General features: G+C 37.2%; 3 protein-coding genes across 3 annotated transcripts in view; 1 reads left to right on the top strand and 2 right to left on the bottom strand.

Moving 5' to 3' along the window:
- TSGA10 (testis specific 10) overlaps nt 1-7,106 on the bottom strand; it is a 44,001-nt gene extending 36,895 nt beyond the window's left edge. Inside the window, exons 1-3 of the mRNA XM_015831374.1 lie at nt 6,907-7,106; nt 3,474-3,590; nt 823-1,038 (exon numbers count right to left, since the gene is read on the bottom strand). Of these exons, the coding sequence (XP_015686860.1) occupies nt 823-1,038; nt 3,474-3,590; nt 6,907-6,963 (390 nt within the window). The 5' untranslated portion in view covers nt 6,964-7,106. The remainder of the gene's footprint in view (nt 1-822; nt 1,039-3,473; nt 3,591-6,906) is intronic.
- Nucleotides 7,107-15,634: 8,528 nt separating this feature from the next.
- On the top strand, nt 15,635-17,492 carry LIPT1 (lipoyltransferase 1). Its single transcript, XM_015831444.1, has one exon. It carries the CDS (start codon nt 15,852-15,854, stop codon nt 16,968-16,970), a length of 1,119 nt encoding a protein of 372 aa, XP_015686930.1. The 5' UTR covers nt 15,635-15,851; the 3' UTR covers nt 16,971-17,492.
- The window catches only part of MITD1 (microtubule interacting and trafficking domain containing 1), an 8,173-nt gene continuing 4,397 nt past the window's right edge, over nt 17,054-20,829 (bottom strand). The window contains exons 5-7 of the mRNA XM_015831453.1: nt 20,125-20,240; nt 19,161-19,221; nt 17,054-19,082 (exon numbers count right to left, since the gene is read on the bottom strand). Coding sequence (XP_015686939.1) covers nt 18,987-19,082; nt 19,161-19,221; nt 20,125-20,240 — 273 coding nt within the window. The 3' untranslated portion in view covers nt 17,054-18,986. The remainder of the gene's footprint in view (nt 19,083-19,160; nt 19,222-20,124; nt 20,241-20,829) is intronic.

Consider the following 20,829-nt stretch of genomic DNA (forward strand, 5'->3'; position numbering starts at 1 on the left):
TTTATGAGAACATTTAGGACCAGGATTGACATCACTAATTAAGGTAGTAATAACGTACATCATGCAATCATATCACTTAGCAATGGCAATCCCAGTTGCTGTTGTAACCCAGGAAAACTGGGAATCAGGTAAGGAGTATGGTGGGAGTAAGGGATACCACAGACAAGCAATACTGAATGTGGGTGGATTGGTGGGGTCCACAAGTAGGTTGGCGGAGCAGGTTCTGGGTAGGTTAGCAGAGGCCATGGCAGGGCCAGCAAGGGGTGTAGGCAAGTGTAGTGATGGCAGGTGGTGAGGGGCACAGATAAGTGTCATGGAATGCAGGTGGGGCAGTGGGATGTGTTTGGACAGGCAGTGATATGGAATATGAAATTTCTGGGATATTGTATTCTGTATAGAGCTCCTCAGGAGAAAATGTAGTGGGAACAACTTAATGGAGCAATTTGCAACCTTCTCTGCTGGCTTCCCCATTGATTTTGCTTGTGGAAAGCTGGCAGGGAAGCTTCAAATGGGGATCATGTGATGTGGCTTGTTGCGACACTGTAATTGTGAACTGGGCACTTGAGTGCCTGGCTCATAATCATGTGAATGCAGGAGCATTTCTACAGCTGGAATCTTGAGAACCAGTTGTAACATGACTTTTTCAGCACTGACGTAACTTTGGTCACTGAATAAATAGATATAAGCCGAAAATTACCCGTAATGTTGTGTTTACTGCATTTTTTCTTCCTGTTTCTCCATTTGTTAAAACTAACAATGCAACATGTATTATACCGTAATTGCACTGCATGTATAAAACATTTCATGTAATAAATCAAATACCTTGGCTTCTGAAAGTTCCTGGCCAGCACTATCAAGTACAAACTCTTTTTCTTTTTCCAGTTGTTCAGCTATCTTATCTACATGAGCAAGTTCTTTACAAAGATATTCATTCTCACTGGTCAAATTGTCCACTTGGGTCGTTACTTTCTCTTTACTATTAAGTATTTTCCTAACATGCTTCTCCAAATCAAGATTTTTTGTTTTTAGTTGTTCAATCTGGTGAGACAAACAAATTTTTATGTTTCTTTTATCACAGAAACAAATTTATGAATATATTGTATGAAGTAAGGCCTTGCACATGCCATTATTTCCACTTACTAATCTCTATAAAGCATTTTAGGTCAACCATCAGCTATGAGATTATTCTAATTGCTGCTGAACACAAAACATTGAAAACAGGCAAGGAAAGCTGTGGACAAACCAGTGTTCCCTCTAACCAATCAACCGCAGAGAATACAAAATAAAATTCAGCTACTAGCTTACCCTCTTGCTAAAACAAAACTCTCTCTAGCCTCTCCAAATACAAAGAAGAAAAAAATATCTCACCATTTGGCAAACAATCAAGTTGCTGATATAAGGGAATGCTGCCTGAACATCAACATATCATTTTTTCTGCATGTACATTCTCAATTAAAGCTACACTGAGGGAATTACACTGCAATTTTGCAACCCACCACATTTTGCAGGAACTACACTCTTACTGTAGCTTGTAGTTTTTATTCGCTCTCGGGAGATGAGGGAAGAACAAAGTACTTACTTAAACCCAAAGACTGGAAGATAATAAAGTGTGAAGAGTTCAGTTCATGTAGTATACATAGACTAGAAAATAAAATCAGGCCATTTTCTACTGGTACTTGTGAAATAGCCTAGGCTAATTTACATTCTCTAATTTTGTTCCCTGTAAAATTTATTAAGCGAGCAGTTCAGGAAGTCGGAGATGGGATGAGATAGGTTGAATAAGAAAACAGGGCATTTAAAAACAAATCTACATAGCACTAGTATCACTAATAGCTACATTTTTGCAATTTGAGCTAAATCATAGTTAAGTCTAATATGGGAAAACCTTCACAATGTGGGGAAAGCTTCACAATATTGATTTATGGGACAGCACAATTGCCACATTTAGCCCTAAGTAAAAAAGGAGTTTTTATAATTGGGCTATGGTCAGAATTAAATTTTCTGAAGTTAAACACCAATTTATTACATTTAGGTTAATAGGTAAATTAATTGAAATGTTCAAAGATATATTTTACGGAACACAGTTTATTTCCGTTTGTATTCTGGAACTCAAAATTTAGACTAAACTATCTGATCTCCATAACTTGCTCGTCACTTTGTTCTGAAAAAGATAGATTATTTATAATATGAATATAATTCACATATATCTAGTGATAGAATGATTTTAATCCTATAAATTAAGGCCCAATATCATTGATTTTTACACATTCTGAACTATTTTGGGCATCTCAGAGATCTCAGCAGTAGAAAGTTTTTATTTTGGGATAATGTGGGTCATCTGTCATTTATGAAACAGCAAAGTCAAACAGACTAAAAGCAACAAAACTAGGTTTAGTGGTAAGATTTGAATAATTTCTCTAAGTAATAAATTCTTGCCAACATTATACACTAAACTATTTAGAAAACCTACTTTGGAGAGATACTGAAGGTTCAAGCTAGTGGATCCCGCACCTGTGGGAAAAACACTAGGATGATGATGATCGTAGATTTAAGCTACATTTGATCTCTATACTATGTTAAAAAGCAGGGTTACCTAAGTTAATTAGCACAAAGTAAAGGAATATGGAAATTTATCCTGCATAATGAGCAGGAAGTATTTAAATTCTACCAAATTTTCTCCCAGAAAACCAATTTATTTACACTGATTTTTCTCCAAGGACTTCAAAACTGTGTTTTATTATCATCAAGTTCGATTATGCTATAAAATGCATGGTAACTTTAGTTATAAATGTGGCATCTAAATGAGAATATAGTTTTCAAATTCTGTCCTACTAAATCTATGCCAAATTTGATATCTTCTTTCCAGAATTAAAATAGTTGAACATAGGCTACTGTTCAGATGACATACTAAACCATCTAGTAACTTCAGGATATCTGAAAATTATCTGTGGCCTTCTCTGCTACTAATACTGTTAGGCTTAAGAACACTCAAACACAATAAATGATATATCATCTAATATTAATATAAATCCCTGTTGTAGCTATTATCCATATGCATATAGGCATCCTTGAAAACAACAACCTACATCAAGTTTGACACTTCCTTCCTTAGTGACAAGCACAATATTTATCTGTTTCTAAATAAACCATCAACCTTGTTTTGCCATGAGGTCTGAATTCAGACTGACAAGAGTTAAACAGTCTTGATACATCTAGGTGGTTAGCTTCTCTCCATAGTATCCATAAGTAAGTGATCTTACTCTTCTGGAGACACAGTAAGAGACCATTAGTATAAAAGGTACTAAGTCATAATGATAAAATGTCATCACTGATCCTAGGCGATGATCTTGTCTCTTTGTCTCTATGGAGAATACAAAACCATTTTCTCACATTATAGCAATCGAATTAAATGTCAGTGTTAGTTTATTCCATATATATGGTTGTTACAAAATAGTATAAATATATGACAACACCTCTAAGAGCAGTTCCTGGATTATTTTGTCTTTGCTTCTAAAGCTGTCTTCAGATTTTGAAGTTCTGTCACTTTCAGTAAATGGACCTCTTAATGAAAGCTCTTCTCTTGTGATTCTCTATAAAACAATTAAAAATAACTTCAATCAAGATTTGTGGTATTTATTGCTACATTTAGCTAAAAGATGCAAGCTTTGTGTTACTGCCAGATGAAAATACATTTAGCCTAATTTATTCAACTTTACTTGAAAATAAAATTGACAGGGTTCAATAGGGACTAAATTAAAATGGATTCAGAAATTCTTGGAAAAATCATGCTTAAGTACTACTTATTCTGTACCATACTGAAGGGAGGATGCAAATGGGGCAGTCTGTCAAAATTTTAATTAGTAATTCAGTATCAGTGATTAGCTTTTTTCAACTTGGTTTTGTCTAAGGTAGTGACGAATTATAGAATTATAGAAATGTAGTTCAGCATATCTAGGAGAAACAATATTGTGTAAGACTAACATAAATCATGAGAAACCTTTTAGGTTTGGGGACATATGTGGAATCTTGAGAAAATGTTACTGGTTTAAGTCAGACAAAATGCTACTAGTTTAAGTCAGAAAGCATTATTTAAATGAGGCAAGTTAAAAAATAATAAGAAAAATCTGATTTCGAAAAGAACATTCCATAAGGTGGGCACCATGGCCGAGAAGGTGATGATACCCATAGCATGTGTTCTCTGCCAGATCTAATGGGGCAGCTGATGTAACTGGGAAGAAATATTCCCTCAGATAGCCTGGTCACATGCTATGATTTAATATATATGCTGCCCACCTTTCAGAGTGAGATGGGCAGCATATAAAATAAATAAATACACTGGAACCAATACAGCTCTCATAGCAGAGGTATAACATCAGTGGTGGGATTTAAATATGTGAAAAACCGGTTCTCTGTGTGGATGTCACTTCCAGAAGTCCATTCTGGGCATGGGCAACAAAAAATTAGCTACCGGTTCTGCCAAACTGGTGCGAACTGTCTGAATCCCATCACTGTATAACATGCACTGTTTTAGGAGTGCACATAACTGCCTACATTGCTGCATTCTGTAGCAGCTGAAGCTTCGGGATACTCTTCAAGGGCAGCCCCATGAGGAGTGCATTGCAATAGTCCAGTCTGGAGGTGAGTAAAGCATGAGTAACTGTAACCAAGATCTACTATTGCAGGAACGGGCATAACATTTTACTGAAATCAAATGGAAATTTTTTTAAAAAGATGGAGAATTTATCATCAAATTTAAAGATATAATAGATATACAAATAACAATTAAGAGCAGGGAAACAAAGATAGTAATTATAGTATACATCATCATGATACTTTTCAGGAAGTGTCAGCTAGTCAATTAACAGAAAAATATCTTGGATAATAGCCACAGGTTTGATAACAATCAAACTAAGGCTTGGACACTTTGTTATATACCCATCTGATACTTTACCAATGGATAATTAGTTGCAAATAGTCATACCCATAATAAGCAGTTGGCTGCAAATTAGGCTTTGGTGGGTTCACAAAATTAGTCAGATGCATTGATCAGAGGAGCCAAATGAAACTAGAAAAGCAGTATGTACCCAAAGTTATTCAGAATGGGTTTAGCATAAATGCCAATATGGTGTATCAACTGGTATTTATTCCAATACGTGCACTTAATATTGCATTGAATAAGAGGATAATTATTCTGTGATACTTCTTTAAAAGTGATCAAATAATGGAACTATTAAATGTGAATTAAAAACTCAAGACCAATATAAAAAATTAAAGTATAAAATATTCATTACCAATAATAGCAAATTTTATATTGAAAGATAAATATCAGGTTATTTGTGAGAGGACAGGCTGCCTGAAAATTAGCTAGCAGCTGGGCTGATGGTGCTCTGCTCCTTTAAGACCTTTCTGTAGCCACCCAGCAACAAGCAGAAAAGCAGCAGAGTGCAGTGGTGTAGTGGGTGCATGGCAGTTGTTCTGGGAGTGAGATGGGAGGTGGTTTCTGTTACTCTGTGGAATTAAAGCAACTGATAGCAGCCTATGGCTAATAGACAGAAATATCATTCTTTAGCAGTAGGGCTCACAAATTGTAGTAGGCTATAGTAATAGACTATACTACTAGTAAGAGTAATAGTAGATCTGGGGAAGTATGTAAGAAGAAACTATGATTACTACCCAGTGTGTGATTGTGTATGTGTTACATAAAGGCCAAGGGTGCTTGTATTAGTTTTGGGAGCCCACTGACTTTGGGTTTTGATAAAAGAACCTGTGACAGTATTTCAAATGCAATCCAAACCCTTCTGTGCTTGTTTAAAATTAATTTCCATGGAATTAAATTACCAAACAGCAGAACAAACCAGGCAACCACTACAGACTAATTTGCATATTTTGGTTATTCAGTTGTATGAGTCAACAATTCTGCCCCACAGCCTCCCCTACTTTCTAAAATGTCAAATAAAATCAAGATAGTTATGGAACTATCGCAGTGACAGCTGCCTCAATGGATTGGGAAAAGGTGAACTGGATACATGGGAAAACTGTAAGCTTATCTTCCTAAGAAGGTTTTTTTTAAACAACAATAGAAATGAACTACACAAAGAAATGCAGTTTAACTACTTATGAGGACTCTCAGAAAGAAATATTAACATACTTTTAAATGATGAATCTAACAGTGACCCAAGTGGACCCGTCGATATTCTACTTTTGTTGTTGCTTGTGTTGTCAGCTGCTCAGTATCACCATGGTGAAATGGATGGCTGTATATATCAAAAAGCTGAGATATTTCCCACATATGCCAAGGATTTTTTTTTTTAAAAAAAGGCTTATCCCTTCCAAATTAATTGCTGTGTTTTAAAAGTGCATGTTCTTGGCTATATCACTAGAATTTGGAATCTATCATGGATTTATCAAACATGGAAATGGGAAAAAGAATGGTCATACCACAACAGAAGGAGAAATCTGTACCTGAACTGTAACAATGGACTGTTGAGTTTTTTAAAACAAAAAACAAAAAAAATGAAGAATGCAGGCAACATGGCCAGATTGGGAGAATTGTTTTGTTTGAAACATGAATTTCCAGCCTTTCACTTTTTCCTAAAAATATGATAATTAAGTTATGTAATATTCATACCATGTGTTTGCATCTATATATTTTCTTCGGAGAACTAGCTTACACATACATAAACTTCTAAAGACAATACATCTTGTTTATTTGTACTTTCCACTTGGAGGGTTAACAGAAACTGGGAATGATCACATCTCCCCTCAACCTTCATAAAATTACCTGAACCCCCATTTCAGAAGAGTTGTCTCTTGACTCCCTCATCCTGTGCAATTAACCCCAAAGTTGCTAAGTACATCTGCCAGAAGGGTGCCTCCTTATCCTTATACCCTACGCGCTCTCTGTACCTTTGCGAGGAATTCTGGTTTTTTCCTCCTGCGCCCAGGGAATTTCCTAGAGATCATGACGGCCGCTAAATTGTGAGCGCCAGAAAGTGTACTGCCTGCCTTTTCTCATGCCTTCTCTCCTTCCCGGTTTCCTCAACTCGCTTCTCAGCTTTACCCGCTACCTCGCCTCCTTTTCCCTCTCAAGCCAGACAGGCCAATGATCAACCAGACTGGCAACGGGGCGATTCTCCGCGCCCACCCGCCCCGTAACTGTTTGGCAGGTGCAGCCAGCTGTGAGTTCCTCCTCTCCTCCCCCCCTCCAGGCAGGCAGGCAGGCAGGCAGGCAGGCAGGCAGAAAGGGTAGGTAAGCAGACGAGCGCTAGTGGCCTTGGCCACGACGGGACGCCACCAGCTTCCCTGGGCGCGCTGCCCCCTACCGGTTTGCCACAATAATATCTCCTCTCGGCTCCTCGGCGTCTCCTGGTAACCCCCCCGCCCCTTGCGCTTCCGATACCTGTTACACTCAGCCGGCTGAGTAATGCTCCGCTTTTGACCCCACCCCGCCGTTTCATGGGCGCACGCGCGGCGCGCTTCCGCCGCTTCAACCGCCGCTCGTGCTTTAAACACGTCGCGACAACGTCGGGAACGGGCGGGCGGTCCGTTCCCAAAATTCCATTGAGCGCTCAATTGGGTGGCAACCGGGCAGCGGGGACAAGATTCCGTCCTCGCGCCCCGTCGCCCACAGATGATGCTGCGGGGCGCTGCTGGGCCGCCTGGGCGATCAGCGGCAGGCGGTGGAGGCGATGGGTGGCCCTGTGGGCGGGTCGGTTTTGGGGCACTCGGTCTCACTGAGCCAGGCCCTGTAAGTTTTAGCAGAGGGTATTTGTAACCAGGAGATTGCTTGGCAAACCAGCCAATACAAAGGTGCTCGTCTACCTAGAAGAAACTTAAGCTCATTGGGGACTATGCTACTGGCATCAATCCCTTCAAAAATAAATAGCAATGAAAGAGGGCAGCATTTGCTAGCAGTTCCAGAATGCTATTATCACAGGTTTGTAATGAGTGCTACTTTTTAAGAATACTCATAAGTGAAAAGAGGAAAAAAAGCTATTAGGTGCCATCTAATGTAACAACCTCTGATTTTTTTCCTATAGAGATGGAAATTCAAAATTATATCCATTTGGTAATCATAACATGGCTTCCAGCCATGTCTAATTGCAAATTCATTGCCTCTAACTTGAGATATTGTATTTATGTTTGTGTGGGTTTGACACTAACTTTCTACTTGTAACTTTTGCATCTTTCCCTATCATATATTTCATCTTTATCTTAGGGTCATAGGAAGTGAGAACAATTAACCAGTGGAACAACCTGCCTCCAGAAGCGGTGAATGCTCCAACACTGGAAGTTTTTAAGAAGAGACTGGACAGCCATTTGTCCGAAATGGTATAGGGTTTCCTGCCTGAGCAGGGGGTTGGACTAGATGACCTTCAAGGTCCCTTCCAACTTTACTATTATTATTATTATAAATCCATTCAAATAATGCCCTTTGATGGTTAGCAATGTGCCTTGACAAAAACACTCAGACTCCTTAATTTGTATTCTATATTCAGTTATAATTAAGTTTATGTTAAAAGATTATTATTAAATATTTTATATGATAAATTTGTAATTATATGAAATTACACATTGTTTTAAACTCAGTGAGTGGAATGTCTTGAAAAGCTTGCTATGTGCATTGCTCAACATTGCTCAACATTTGTTTATGTAATTCAGATCATCAAATGTTTGCTTCTGTCCTTAAGCCAATGTTTCTGAACTGATTTATACCTGTACATATGTTTAAACATAAAAGACATCAGTAAATTTGCCACGTGTGCAACCTTATGCTTTTTCATGTTCTTTAGTTATAGATAACCAAAGTTGAAATTAGACATTCTGGTTTGTTGATAATGCATTAATTTATAGTTATTCTGAAGCAATTACTTTTTTAAAAAATGTTTTATTAATTTTTTTACATAATCACCTTAATATTTGGTAAACATCATATTGTCTGGGTTTATATTTAAAAAACAATAACAGTTAGTTTCTATAATTCTATAGTCCACATAATAGCTTTGCTTGATGTTCTTTTCTTCCAAAAATGTTCTCTTTTGCCATTCTTGAATTAATACAATTCTTATTATTTGGATAAATAACAATTAAATATAGACATTTTTCTAATATTTCTGCAAATAATAACCACATTGATATAACACTTCTTTTCTAATTGATAATCTTGATTGCCTGCTCAAGTAGACCCTACCATTTCAAACAAATGACTGTCCAATCCAGTGGTTCTCAACCTGTGGGTCGGGACCCCATTTGGGGTCGATCGACCATTTCATGGGGGTTGCCAAGCAAGGCTGTCCGCCATTTTTTTTGTCCACCATTTTTTTCCCCTTTTCCAGCGGGTGCCTTACCTCCCTTGGGCTGGGCCAGCTGGTGGTCGGCCTGCTCCGTCTCTGCTGCTTGCCAGCTACGCCTCGGCCGGCGCAGGGGGCGGAACCACACATGTGCGGCGCTCCCGGGCAGGGAAAGTCCTCGACTTATGACCGGTTGGGTAGTCCTCGACTTATGACCGGTTTAGTCCTCGACTTACGACCGGTTTAAGTCCTCGACTTACGACTGGTTTAGTCCTCGACTTACGACTGGTTGGGGTCGCGGCATTAAAAAGGTTGAGAACCACTGGTCCAATCTCTCCTTAAAAACCTCCAGTGATGGCGCACCCACAACTTTTGATGGCAAGCCATTCCGCTGGTTAATTGTTCTGTCAGGAAATTTCTCCTTAGTTCTAGGTTGGTTCTTTCCTTGATTAATTTGCATCAATTGCCTTGCCTTCTGGTGCTTTGGAGCAGAGGTCCTCAACCTTTTGGGCACCAGGGACCGGTTCTATGGAGAGAGGTTTTTCCATGGTTTTTTGTGCTGCCTGCATCCCGTGGATGGGACTTTGCTTGTTTGTGCAGACCGGTTGCTGGCATGCTGCAGTCCGGTACCAGTCCACAGAGCGGGGGTTGGGGACCCCTGCTTTGGAGAATAGTTTGACGCCCTCTTTTTTGTGATAGCCCTTCAAATATTGGAACACTGCTATCATGTCACTCCTAGTCCTTCTTTTCACTAGACTAGACATACCCAATTCCTGTAATTGTTCATGTTTTAGTCTCCAGCTCCCTAATCATCTTTGTTACTCTTTTCTGCACTCTTTCCAGAATCTCAACAACTTTTTCATATTGTGGTGACTAAAACTGTCACTTGGATGCAGTATTCAAAATGTGGTCTTACCGAGGCATTATAAAGTGGTATGAACACTTCATATGATCTTGATTCTATTCCTGTTACAGCCTAGGATTGCATTGGCTGCTTTGGCAGCTGCAGCAACTACTGGCACATATTTTGTACACTAGGACTCCAATATCCCACTCACAGTTAGTGCTATTGAGCTAGGTTTCACCTATTCTGTATCTGTAAATTTGTTTTTTCTTGCCAACGTGTAAATACTTTTCTCCCCATTGAATTTTATTTTGTGAGATAAAGCCCAGTGTTCAAATCTGCGAGATCTTTCTGGATCTTGAGCCTATCTTCTGGGGTGTTGGCTATTCCTGCCAGCGTGGTGTCTGCAAATTTAATGAGTACCCCTTCTATTCCCTCACCTAAATCATTTATGAAGATATTGAAGAACACTGGACCTAAGACAGAACCTTGGAATACCCCACTGCTTACTTCCCTCCATGTAGATGTAGTTCCATTAAGGACTACACATTGAGTGTGGTTTGTCAACCAGTTATGAATCCATCTGGTGGTGATGCTTTTTACCCCACATTTTTCTAACTTACCAAGAAGTAGGTTGTGGTCTACTTTGTTAAATACTTTACTGAAATCAAAGTATACTACATCCACAGCATTTCACTGGTCCACTAATTTAGTCACTTTGCCAAAGAATGAAATAAGATTTGTTTGGCATGATCTGTTTTTGACAAACTCATCTTGACTTCTGGTTATAACTTTGCTTGCTTCTAGCTGTTCCAGATCTGTTGCTTGATTATTTTCCGGGATCTTCTCATGTATTGATCTCAGGCTGATTGGTCTGTAGTTTCCTGGATCTGTTTCCGCCCCCCCCCCCTTTTGGGGGGGGGGGGGAGATGGGAACCATATCAGCTCTTTTCCAGTCCTCTGATAGTTTCCTGGTGCTCCTGGTGAAAGATATGGTTCAATGGTTTCAAGATCATGTCTGCCAGCACCTTCAGTACTCTGGAATGTAATCCATCTGGTCCTAGTGATTTGAACTTGTCTAGAGTGGACATGTGTTCTCTTACCTTTTTCTTGCCTATTTTAATTTGTATTCTTAATCTGTCTTTTATGCTTCTGTTTTTGGTAGGTTGGCTATTTTTTCTTTTTGCATGAAAACAGATGCAAAAAATGAATTAAGCAGCTCTGCTTTCTCTCTGCTGCTTATCACTTCCTTACCATCTTCTCCCATTAGTGAACTGATTGTTTCCTTGACTTTTTTCTTTTTACATGTTGAAACTCTTTAAAAATTATTTTTGACATTTATTGCAAGTCTTAGTTCATTATGAGCCTTAGTTCTTCTGACTTCATCTTTGCAGATTTGGGCTATATGCTGGTTGGCTGCCTTAGTTATATATCCCTTTTCCATTTATTGTACTTATCCTTTTTTTCTCTTTCGGTTTATTAGAAAGTTCTTCATACAACCATGCTGTTTTCTTATTGGATTTCTTATTTTTCTTTTTCAGTTATATTGGGCTTTTATAATCATATTTTTCAGAGTTTCCCAAGCTTCTTGAGTTGTTCTCCCCTTTAAGATTTTCATCCATGGAATCCTTTCCAAGTTTTCTCTAAGTTTATTATAAATCAGTCTAAACATTACTATTTTTAAGTGCAGATGATCAAATTTAGTGGATATTTATTCAGGGCTCCAATCCAACATAGATGTCATCAACTTGTTTCAAACTTCTGATGGCTGTATGATACTTCTAATATCTCAGAGTTAATAATTGAATGTTGTCCACTTTTATTCACTTTTACAATACTCCACAAAAAACCATTGCTTTCACCTTTCTGATTCTTGTTATAGAAATATCCTTTCTATTCTACCATCTTTTCCAAAATTGAAATTTCTTATTTATTTGAATTTATTTTTTCAATATTCTCCATCCATCTGAATTGTCAGACTTTTATTTTTTATTGATCTTATTGCAGTTTCTTTGATTGACATGAGCTGCCCAGAATTGTTGGCAATCAAGCAATATACAAGTTTAATTTTATTATTATTTTATTGTAATTATTTCTATGTCCAATAAAACTAAGCATTTTGGCTGCTATTACCTTTGTCTCAATATTTTACATTAAATCCAGAGTTCTACTTTCTATGTAGCTTTGCTAATGGGATCTTCTCTTTATTTTCCGCTAACAAAGTGGGGTCATTTCATATCTGTTAACAAAGTGGACTATGTCAAATAGTTTTGACTCCCTTTGTATTTATTACATTTATATCCTACTGCAATCTAGTACCGAGATATATAATTAAAATGTTTATATTAAAAATTTAAATGTAAAAATAAAACATAATAGAAAATATTTTGATCCCAGCTCTCTTAAGTTCTTTTAGTGGTTCCTTGTTCACTATCCAGGTTCCCCAGAATGGAGTTCTGGACACTTATTAGCTTTAACATGTTCCATTCTAGCATGTCAATACAAGAAAAGTAAATCTCATATTTTTATATCTCCATTATACATATTTATGTTAGCTAACGAACCTCATGTACTCTATCTGCCTTTGTTAAAATCTGCAAGGTCATTTGGCTTTTATATTTCCATGGGTGTATTCACTGTACAATGGTGAACAAGACATGTAATACTGCCCTTTACTTCATTTCATTGCTACAAATATATTGATCAGACAACAATCAGTGAAACGAGTTGCCTACAGAAGTTATGGGTGCTCCAATACTGGAGATTTTTAAGAAGAGATTGGACAAGCCTCTATCTGAAATGGTGTAGGTTTCTTGTTTGAGCAGGAGGTTGAACTAGATACTAGAAGACCGCCAAGGTCCCTTCCAAGTCCGTTATTCTGCATTTCCAAATCCTGTTGATGTCAATGGGACTGTAACTTTAAGCAATTTTACCAGGATGGATGGAGAACAGAGCTTACATCTATATAAATAAAAATGTAAATGTTCGTTTGTTCAAAATCTTAAATCTCCGAAAGTTCTTCACCGATTGCTTTGAAATTTTGACACAACGTTGCATTTGAATACATGCGCGTTTTTATATACCTACTATTATATAAATGTCACACCTGTGACAGGTAAAAACATGCTTTTTTGAAAAACAGCGCCATCTGTTGGACGTAAAAGCTTTCTCTTTTCTTTTCCATTTAACCAGACTGAGCCACAGCGACGCGTGGTTGGGTACAGCTAGTTTAAAATACATTTAGCCATACAGTAAAAGCATGTATTAGAATTAGAGAGAGCTAATTTGATGTAGTGGTTAAGTCATCAAGCTAGAAACCGGGAGACTGAAATCTAGTCCCGCCTTAGGCACAAATCTTGGGCTGGTCACTTTCTCTCAGCCCTAGGAAAGAGGCAGTGGCAAACTTTTTCTGGGGGGGGGGAACCTTGCCAAGAAAACTGGAAGAGCTTGTCCAGGCAGTCTGCGAGAATCGGACACGATTAAAGGGGGGAGAGATATATATCAACATAGTTAAGTAAATCCTACTACACATGGTTTTATAATAGAATTAAAATGAGAAATTACTTTTAAACTTGTACAACTTTTTTTGCAATGTATGTGTTGTAATCAATTTAAAAAGAGAAAGCAAGTTTCTGCAATTACAACCCCAGTTCAAACCATCCTAGGATGGAGAGAGAGAAAGAGGAAATCAACGTACTTTCTAATTTTATCCCCCGGCGGAAGTCCCCTGATAAAGCAACTTCAAACACGGAAGTGCTTTTTAAAGCACACTGAGAAAAATACAAGGAAGAGTAACACTACTCATCGACTTCCGAGTTCCTTTAATATCCCGGAACAATGGATTACCGATAGAAACGACAGAAATCTGCTATAGCTTTGTAAATTACTACGTAGCTCGTCAATCTACACCCCCCTTTCAGTTTGCAAAGGGTAGGAATCCTTGTATGATGTCCTCCGTTTTTTCCTTCGAGATATTTAAAAAGCTGTTGTTTCCAGCAAAAAAAAAAAAAGTTAGCTCTAAATCAATAACTCTTCTCTCCGCAGAAATCCCTTTTCAGGATTCGTTCTCCCTTCCGCCAAACAAGAATGGGACAGAGTCTTAAGCAAACGGGATGTTTCGACTCCAAACAATGGGATGAGCGGCTCTCTATAACTTCGTCTCTATGTGAAAATGCGCGTATCGTCCTCCTTTTCTGAGCTGAAGCCAGCCCTCTTGGCTCTTGAATCTCGCGCGCGGTTTCAACGAAAGCAAAAGTTCCTGCATTACAATAGATTAAAGACCCGTTAGAGAAGCTGGTAAATATTTCGTTTGCCCTTCTGCTCTCCGAAAAACAATAGGAATGTCTGGCGAACTTTGCAGCAGGCAAGTATATCCTTTATAGTTTCGTAGGCCTACAGCCCTGCTTTTCTGCTGCCTAAACTTCACTCTGTCGTGCCCTTGCGCAGCAGTGCTCTATATGGGGGAAAAAGCGTTTTTAGATATCTGTATAAGACTGTTCGCCAAGTAAAAGCAGCAAAATACTGTTGCGATCATCTTCTTCCTGCCTTTCGGCTTCTTTGAAGCAGCCTTCCCCCCCCGTAGCTGTCCGTCAGACGTATTTGTACTACAGCGCCCATTATCTTTGCCGAGTCTTCATGCAGACTGGATTATGGGACTTGAAAAAAAAATGGAGCGTGGCAGAGAACCAACATTTTCTATTCGGGTTGTCCTTAATTCATTAGGTTGCAGCGTATCTCGACGTGTGATGACCTATTTGTATCTGCAGAACATTCTGGGGTATTTCTGAGTACATCTTGTTGGCACCTTTAGTAGTTTGGCAGACATGATTCTCTCTAGATTTGAGTGATGAACCGTAACCTCAGGAAATAGACTCATAGCTTGCTGTATCATCCCTATAGTGGCTGCATTAGTACTTTAACTTGTACACACCATGATTGCCTTTTTCAGTCTGTATGAGCCCTGATATATTAAAGAGAAACTCCTTGGGGTCTCAGTTTTGAAAGGTGAGAACTGAAGCTGGAAGGCACTGCTTCTTAGCGGTAATGCCAGTGTTGGAGAATGATCTTCCTGTGGAAATCAGGTTAGCCCCCACCTAGGGTGAGTTTCAGAAAGCTCTTAAGGCTTATTGGAGGATAAATGAGGCATCAGATTTTAGTCTTTATTTTCATGAATTTGATGTGAGCCTTTCAGAGTTGTCCTTTAAGATGCATGGCCATAAAAAAAACAAAACAATAAACTAAAAACTGAGCTTTTTAGACTGTTTCAATGATGCTTATCTATTGTGTCATTTACTGTTTTACTTTTCCTAATTTTTTTATTGTTATACCAGATATTAGCCATTTGTGTTATGATTTAGTTTATTTTTGTTGTTCATCCTGTTGTAGATGTTTTAATATTTTAATCCTACAGAGGATGTGGAAGGTATTTGTGTATGTACTTCTGAGACATGTCAGATATAACTTCAATAAATAAATATTTTTTTCCCAATAGATTATCGGCAATAGATTGAACAAGAAATATCTTGGAAATTCGCTGGTTTAAAGGTTGCATCTACCTACCAAAAAGGAGCAATATTTTATAAAAATAATCTAAAACTGCTTTCACTGCTTCTGAAAAGAAATGAGCTCATCACACTGAACCCAATGGTTTGAAAGATTCTGAATAGCGCCAAAGCTTCCATTGCTTTTGATGCTTGATTATTTTATTTCCTCAAAACATGATAATCCAGTTCCCATGGAAGAAATGCTTCCCATTATATTATGTCCTCAAAGTTCCAGCTGCTGGCTTCAAAAGTTCAAAGGAAAGAGGGCTTATCCTACAGTCTGTGTCTCAGGATGTTTACCAGAATTTAGCATTAGAGGATTGGATCCATGATAACATGGATTTAGAAAAGAGACATGTTCTTCTCCTCTGGAGAAATTCTTCTGCTGTAGTGATCGGTCGGCATCAGAATCCCTGGCAAGAATGTAACCTTGGAGTCATGAGGCAGAAGGGGGTAAGGCTTGCTCGAAGAAGAAGTGGAGGAGGTGCAGTTTACCATGACACAGGCAACATTAATCTGACCTTCTTCACTGACAGAAAAAAATATGAAAGAATTGAAAATTTAAAACTAGTTGTCAAAGCTTTGAAGTCCCTAAGACCCCAGCTAGATGTTCAGGCTACTGAGAGATATGATCTCTTGTTAAATAAAATCTTTAAAATTTCAGGAACTGCTGCAAAATTAGGAAGAACAGCTGCTTATCACCACTGCACTTTACTGTGCAATACTGATAAATTGGTTCTAACATCTGTGTTAAAGACTCCTAACAGTGGAATCCAAAGTAACGCCACACCAAGTGTGCCTGCATTAGTGAGAAATCTCTATGAAGAAGATCCCACATTAACTTGTGAAATGCTTATGGAAGCCATTGCTGGCGAATATGCTTCACATCATCATGCTGAAAACCATACCCATGTCATAAATCCAGCCGATGAAACAGAATTCCCTGGAATTAACAATAAAGTCATAGAATTAAAAGCCTGGAATTGGCTATATGGAAAAACACCAAAGTTCAAAATCAGCACATCCTTTAATATAGGACACGAGGAATCCAATGTTGAAATTCAGATAAATATGGATATAAAGAATGGTAACATTGAAGCTTGCCAAATAGATGTGCCTCAGAACTGGCTGCCACTGGATGTGTGTGTGGAACTCGGGAACAGCCTGATTGGCAACAGGTTTTGCCCAAATGAAAGCACTGCCATGGCAACTGCTTTGCTGAGAACTTGGGCAGATTCTACATTACACAGCAAATTGCATATCTTATGTGAGAAGATTGTAACATTAATGTAACTTTTATGTGATGAGCTGGATTCTTGGATATCAAGTTAGTAGTTTAACACAAGATTGTCATGTATGATTTTAGAAGAGTTCAGTGAATGTAAACAGATTTAATGTTACATAGTTACATAACTACTGAACAAAAATAACACTTGAATATAAAGTTCCTTTTTTTAAAGGGAGATAGTTAATTGATACTGCAGTCTTCTCAAATGTGAACTCCAGAGTTTAATGGAACTTGAAGTAACTTACAATAGAGTTGCAACCAAGAATGCAATTATGATAATAATAATAATACACTATTGGGTGGGGGAAAATGTGGATAGAAAGCTATAACTAATAACCGTTTTCAAATTCAATATATTACTGGTCCAAACACCCAACTTATGCCACATTTGAACTGATGTTGAAACATTACTCCTGTTATAATCAACAAAATTTAAAAGATGTCTTTTGTGCTGGATAAGAGTTGCCTCAAGGTGAAATAGGTGGCAAATAAATCTAATAACATGTTAGCAACCTTATGAAAGGTTATTTGGCTTCTTTTCCTTTAAATTACTTTTCACCAGTTCTTACTTCACCATTCTAGTAAGAACAGAAGATCTGTATTGGGGTGAAAAGTACATTTTTTAAAAAACAAGCCTTTATTTCAAAAGTTTTATATTCTTTTGATTAATTGACATAAAATTTATTGACATAAAAATTAAAAAACTAAAAGGTATACAAATTATAAATTTAAATATACAATATTATTAAAAAAAACCTGTACCCAGTAACATTCAAAAGGACAAGATTTCAAGAAATGCAAATTTCCCAGACATACTGGATCAGATGTTTAGATATGATCATTTATTTGATTCCAGAGTTATCAGTATTGTATAATAATTTTATTGGAGTAAAAACGGGGGTAGATTCTGAAGAGAGAGAAAAAACTAATTACAAGAATGGGCATGTTTCAAAGCAGATCTTAGGAATGGTACATCAAGACTAGAAAGGTTCTTTAAAGAACCCATAGGTGGAATATGAGCTGTAAATTGCAAGCATGTACAATATTTTGAAAGTTCAGAGGAATACATGGCTCAGCTGACGGGCCATGGTGTAATTTTCATCCATGCTGACTGGATAGATGTGTGTATGGTAGTGGCATGGTTTTTGTAGCTTGCCAAAAAGAAAAAAAAAAGCAGGTGGGCTCTGTTGTTGAAAGTACATCAGCATGCCATATGAGCTAAGTGACTGCTGTGTAACTGCCCAAAATCCTCTCCATTCAGCACCCTAATGTTCAAAGTATCTGGCAGGTACCTTTCCCCCCCTATATATATAATAGCTTGATATAACTTTAAGAGATTGTAGCTAGTTCTGTTTTTAGACAGCTAAATTCAAAAGTAGAGAAAGTCCTTGGCTTATGATAGCAATTGACTGGAATTGCTATTGCTAAGTGATGCAGTCATAGACAGCAGTTTTGCAGGGCTGCCATTAAATGAGGATCATTAAACAAACAGTTCACATGAACCACAACTTCCAGCCAGCTTTCCCTCTGACTTTGTTTGTGGAAAATTGGCAGGGAACATTGGAAATCACAATCACATGACCACAGCTCCCTGAGACAACATAATCCCGAGCGGGGCATCAAGTGCCCAAATGGCATTCATGATTGTGGGGACACTGCAACAACTAAACTATGAGGGAACCATTTGTTCAGTGCTGTCGTAACTTGAATGAACCTGTATCTGTTTCTAAGTTCATTTCGGCTACTTATTCAATGTAATGATTCCAGTCATTGCAATTTTAAAATATATTCAGTAGTGTTGTTTTAATTTAATAATTCTTTCAGTATTTTTTACCTGATGTCAGTTGAGGTAAAAATATTGGTTTTCCTTTAAACAAAATTTAACTATTGAAGCCTCTTTTAAGGATATATTGAGATAAACGTATCTTTTTACTTAAACAAAAATTTATTTTATAAAAAAGCACATTAAATATATATCTTACAAGGATTTTTATCTAGAAAATGAGTGGTTTCAGAAGGAATCATGTTTTCTTTGTGTACTTATTGTGAAAGATGTCCACAGTAGTTTCGTGACAAGGTCTCAAATCAAAGTCACAATATCCAAGGCAAAAACGACCCTGTAAAAATATTTTTTTTTCTTAGCAAAAAATTCAGGAACTCTGTAAAAAAAAGAAAACAAAAACAAAATCCCTTACCTGTGGTTTTTTAAAATAATCAAGGCCTCTTCCGATTTTAAACATCCATCCATTGTTGAATCTGTGTTTTAAATACAAGAATATAGAAGCATAATATTCAAAAATATAAACATGGCAAGAGTATGTTTGCAGATAATTATATCTGATAGTTTAGGAAAAATATGTATATTTAAAAGATATTTTAATTGCCTTTTAAAATTAATAGATATAACATTAGATTTCAGTTTGGAAATCTGGCCTATCCTAGGCACAACTATTTTTCTCACAGGCATATAAATATATATTGAGATAGAAAAATATTTTTCCCATGAAAATTGATTGCCAAATGCTATTAAAGCAGCATTATTATAACTATCACTTTCAATCTGTCTTTCTGTTTTAACAGATCTGAAAACTTTTAATACAGTAATGTATTACACACACAAACACAAATTTGTTAATAAAGAGCAGCAAACATTTTAAGTCTGTAAAGTCTTTTGGAATGTTGTGAGCATGTTATGGATGCTCTCACAGAATTACTGCCCATGGAAGGCATCTACATTTACAAAATACATGATTAGGGTCAACAGATGAGGACTGCAAAACTCTGTCTAATAGTCAATAGATGGTAGCAAAAAGATACAGTATTGTTTTTGTAGCTGAAATCCTATTATGTACAAGAAAACAAACTTCTGCAGTTTTTACCTGTCAACTCCCAGCTAACCAGGATGCCCCAGTATTTCAAAATGGATTGGGGCATTATTGTAAATGAAGCTGAAGTTAAGGACTTATGCTTTGTTTTTAAGCTCATTATGTTTTGTTTAGATTCTTTCAATTAACAATTAGAAATGGTGGAAATGTTTCTGAATACCCTGAGGCCTATAGACATCTACTGTCTATCCATATTTTAGAAAGTACAATATTAATCAAAATTTAGTACAATATTTATATTTTTTACTATACAGTAATTTTACAAATCACCAACCTAATCTCTCGATCATGTATTGAAGAAGAGTATGATATATCCAGTGTAATGCCAAAATCCCTTAGAGACTGTTGTATTTCTTCTAAGGAACCCATCTGTTGATTCTTTCCATGACCCTGTTAAGATATTTTATAATTTAAACTTGAATAGACAATTGAAACCTTGTTAATTCATAATTCTCTAAAAAACATTACTATTTTTAATTTTTAATTAGGCCACCTTAACATCATGTTTTCAACCCAAATCTACAAATTATCCAATGAAGAGAAATCTGTATGAATTATTATTTTTCTGTGTAAATGATAACTTGTAAGAAAACCCTTAAGATTCAAAATCTTAAAAAACGATGCAGTAAAAGTGCTACACTCAATTTGCCAGCAAATTTGGAAAACTCAACAGTGGTCACAGAATTGGAAAAGATCAGTTTACATTCCAATTCCAAAGAAAGGCAATGTCAAAGAACATTCAAACTATCGCACCATTGCACTCATTTCACATGCTAGTAAAGTTATGCTTAAAATCCTACAAGCTAGACTCCAGCAGTATGTGGATCGAGAACTACCAGAAGTACAGGCAGGATTTCGAAGAGGCAGGGGAACTAGAGATCAAATTGCCAACATACGCTGGATCATGGAGAAAGCTAGGGAGTTCCAGAAAAACATCTACTTCTGCTTCATTGACTATGCTAAAGCCTTTGATTGTGTA

This window comes from Protobothrops mucrosquamatus, unplaced genomic scaffold (assembly GCF_001527695.2).
Source record: "Protobothrops mucrosquamatus isolate PMUCROS unplaced genomic scaffold, P.Mucros_1.0 scaffold_19, whole genome shotgun sequence".
Classification (NCBI taxonomy): domain Eukaryota; kingdom Metazoa; phylum Chordata; class Lepidosauria; order Squamata; family Viperidae; genus Protobothrops; species Protobothrops mucrosquamatus.

Excerpts from the sequence above, each read along its gene's own strand:
- LIPT1 (XM_015831444.1), top strand. The coding sequence starts at position 15,852 with ATGATAATCCAGTTCCCATGGAAGAAATGCTTCCCATTATATTATGTC.